This window comes from Alexandromys fortis, unplaced genomic scaffold (genome assembly GCF_014885135.2).
Source record: "Alexandromys fortis isolate MF-2015 unplaced genomic scaffold, M_Fortis_MF-2015_v1.1 scaffold_4080, whole genome shotgun sequence".
NCBI classification, from domain to species: domain Eukaryota; kingdom Metazoa; phylum Chordata; class Mammalia; order Rodentia; family Cricetidae; genus Alexandromys; species Alexandromys fortis.
In genome coordinates, this window is record NW_026071947.1 from 1 (window position 1) to 2,473 (window position 2,473).

The following is a 2,473-nucleotide window of genomic DNA, read 5'->3' on the forward strand; positions in this document are numbered from 1 at the left end:
TTTTTTTTTTTTTTTTTTTTTTTTTTAGGGAAAAGGTATGTTTAGTACTAGAGTGTGTTGCTAAGAATGAATAGGAAAACTGGAGTGTGTTCACGAACCTTTTAAAGTTCAACCTGCCTCTGGTTTTTGGGTACCCACAGGGAGAGATGTCCCCTGAGAATAGAGGATATTTCTGTAACTTCTGTCATTTTCTATTTTTAAAGACAAGTCCAGAACTCTTCTCAGAAGAGGAGTTTCTGCCTCTGGACCCAACCCAGGAGCTGATATTTCCTCCAGAGCTAATGGTAAGGAAGGCAGCTGCTCACCTTCCTGGTGACATGTCAGGGGGAGTCTTGTCAAAAGCTGAGGGCACACAGCTCACTGACCTCATCAGAAACACGCACTGCAGCAGACAGGGGTTAATGCAGACTTCACAGCTTGTCAAAGGGCTGAGAACTTGCAGGGTGCTCAGCTCAGCATGAATGGGACATCTGCATTACACCCACTCCCTCCACGACTCAGGGACCTTTGATAAAAGAGGGTGGGATTAATGTCTTCTAGAAACGACAGGGTCACTGTCCACATGAACTCATTGCCTACACAAGCTCAATTTAGTCAACATTCAGGACGGAGAGGTGAGAGGCTCGCCAGCCCCCACCCTTAGCTGATACAGTTAAAGGCAGCTGGGGAGGGAGGGTCAGTTTTCTTCAAGGCTGTGACCACTTCTAGGTTGACCATGACCCAGTGGATGACCCCGTATCCATGAGTCTGTGGACATGACAGAGTGTACTCAGTCGGCTGGGAGGGTGGGAGGTGAACTTTGGAGGAGTGAGGTGGAGGAATGGGAGGAAATATAATAAAAGTACACGTGTTCATACACGAAATTCTCAAGGAATTAGTAAAAGTATATAAAGAACAAACTGATGGGCAAATAGGCAATGCTCACCCATCGTCCTCACCTCAGAGTCCAGAGAGTGTGAGCCCAGCAGGAGGTGGACGGGGGTGGAGCTGCCATGAGGGCTGGGACGTGGGACACAGCTGATGACGTCTGTCAAAGTCAAGAGGCACAGTCAATGGGCTTCAGTGTAGACTCGTTTCTCCTGTCTGTGCAGAAGTTCATGTTCTGTAGAAGGATTTGACCAAACGAGCACATTTTTATGTCAGTGAGCATCAAAATGAGTTACTCTGAGTTTCCCAAGGGCCAATGGGAGCTTCAGTTTCCAGGACTAAACACTGCCAGTCTTTAACTTTGAACTCTGACCCCTGGTGGGGCTCAACTTTATGTCACAGAATTTAGTTTTTAGAAGATAAGCATTTCTTTTCTCTGTTTCAATAAAATCGAATGAGAAGAGGAGGGAATTTTGTCACAAGCTCTCGTATCCCTGTTGCCTTCTCAACAGACAATGGCTGAGAAACAGCCACCCAAGACCAGAGTGTTCAGTGGCGAGAGAATGACGTGGATTTCCCCAGTGACTCTGAAGGAACTCATGGAAGTTAAATTCAAGTATCCCCAGGCCCCCATCGTGATGGGGAACACCTCTGTGGGTATGAGAACCCCCTGGGATATCTTGTGAGGGAAACAAGCTTCACATGGGTGTGTTGTCAGGACCACAGCGAGGAAATCCAATGTTGTTCAAGAGATGTTCCAGCATGAGAAAACTGCCTGCCCTGTGTTTCGCTGGTGCAGAGGCTGGCTTGCTGGCCCCATGCTAACCCAGCAGCAGGTTTAGCCTGGGCTTCACTGAGCACAGGCTGGCCCCATGGTAGGCCAGTAGCAGGGGTGCCAGTGCTCTGGTTTTCCATCTGGGGACCACTCTGGCTCTCGTGCTGAAACTGCTCTGTCTTTCTTCTCTGGGTGGTGTCTCTGTAACTGTAATGTGTTTTATTTAAAGGCAGTGGCAGGGTCTTCTCCTTTTCCACATAGGCCTAGTGTGGCTGCCCATCTCTCTGCAGGGCCCCCAGGATCTTCTCCCAGTGACTGTGAATGTGCCATACAGCACAAGTTTTGGGGCTAAAAATTCTAAAGAGTCCTCGGGTTTTAGCGGCCACTCTCTCTGCTTATGGTTTGCAATAAACAGCCCAATAAAAGCAAACAATTTTTATATTTTATATGTCCAAAGACATGGAATTAATCATAAATCAAATTTAAGAGAGTAGTTTTCAAATTTAAAATCCTTTTAGTCTAATCCTGTGTCTCTTCCACAATCCCTCAGGGCCAGAAGTAAAGTTTAAAGGTGTCTTCCACCCCGTCGTAATTTCTCCTGACAGAATTGAAGAGATGTGTGTTGTGAGCCAGGCCGGTGACGGTGAGTTCTTACTGTTGAAATTAGGAGCGGCAGGGCTGCGTCCCTGGCACCCAGCCGCCCGCATGGCTAGCTTATGCCCGAAATAATTACACGGAAACTGTATTCTATTAAACATTGCCTGGCCCGGCTAGTTCCAGCTTCTTATTGGCTAGCTCTTACATATTGTTCTAACCCATTTCTAATATTCT

At 47.1% G+C, this 2,473-nt stretch overlaps 1 protein-coding gene across 1 annotated transcript; it reads left to right on the forward strand.

Annotated features, from left to right (window-relative positions):
- The first annotated feature begins 131 nt into the window (after window positions 1-131).
- LOC126496409 (aldehyde oxidase 1-like) lies at window positions 132-2,386 on the forward strand. The gene is made up of 3 exons (XM_050133921.1): window positions 132-284; window positions 1,380-1,524; window positions 2,193-2,386. The coding sequence occupies exons 1-3, from the start codon at window positions 147-149 to the stop codon at window positions 2,369-2,371; spliced, it is 462 nt and encodes a 153-aa protein (XP_049989878.1). The 5' UTR covers window positions 132-146; the 3' UTR covers window positions 2,372-2,386.
- Window positions 2,387-2,473: the final 87 nt, after the last annotated feature.

Bases quoted from the DNA above. Each gene is read 5' to 3' on its own strand.
- LOC126496409 (XM_050133921.1), top strand. From the start codon at position 147: ATGTCCCCTGAGAATAGAGGATATTTCTGTAACTTCTGTCATTTTCTA. The intron at 285-1,379 runs GTAAGGAAGGCA...CCTTCTCAACAG, and splicing joins TATTTCCTCCAGAGCTAATG to ACAATGGCTGAGAAACAGCC. The intron at 1,525-2,192 runs GTATGAGAACCC...ACAATCCCTCAG, and splicing joins GATGGGGAACACCTCTGTGG to GGCCAGAAGTAAAGTTTAAA.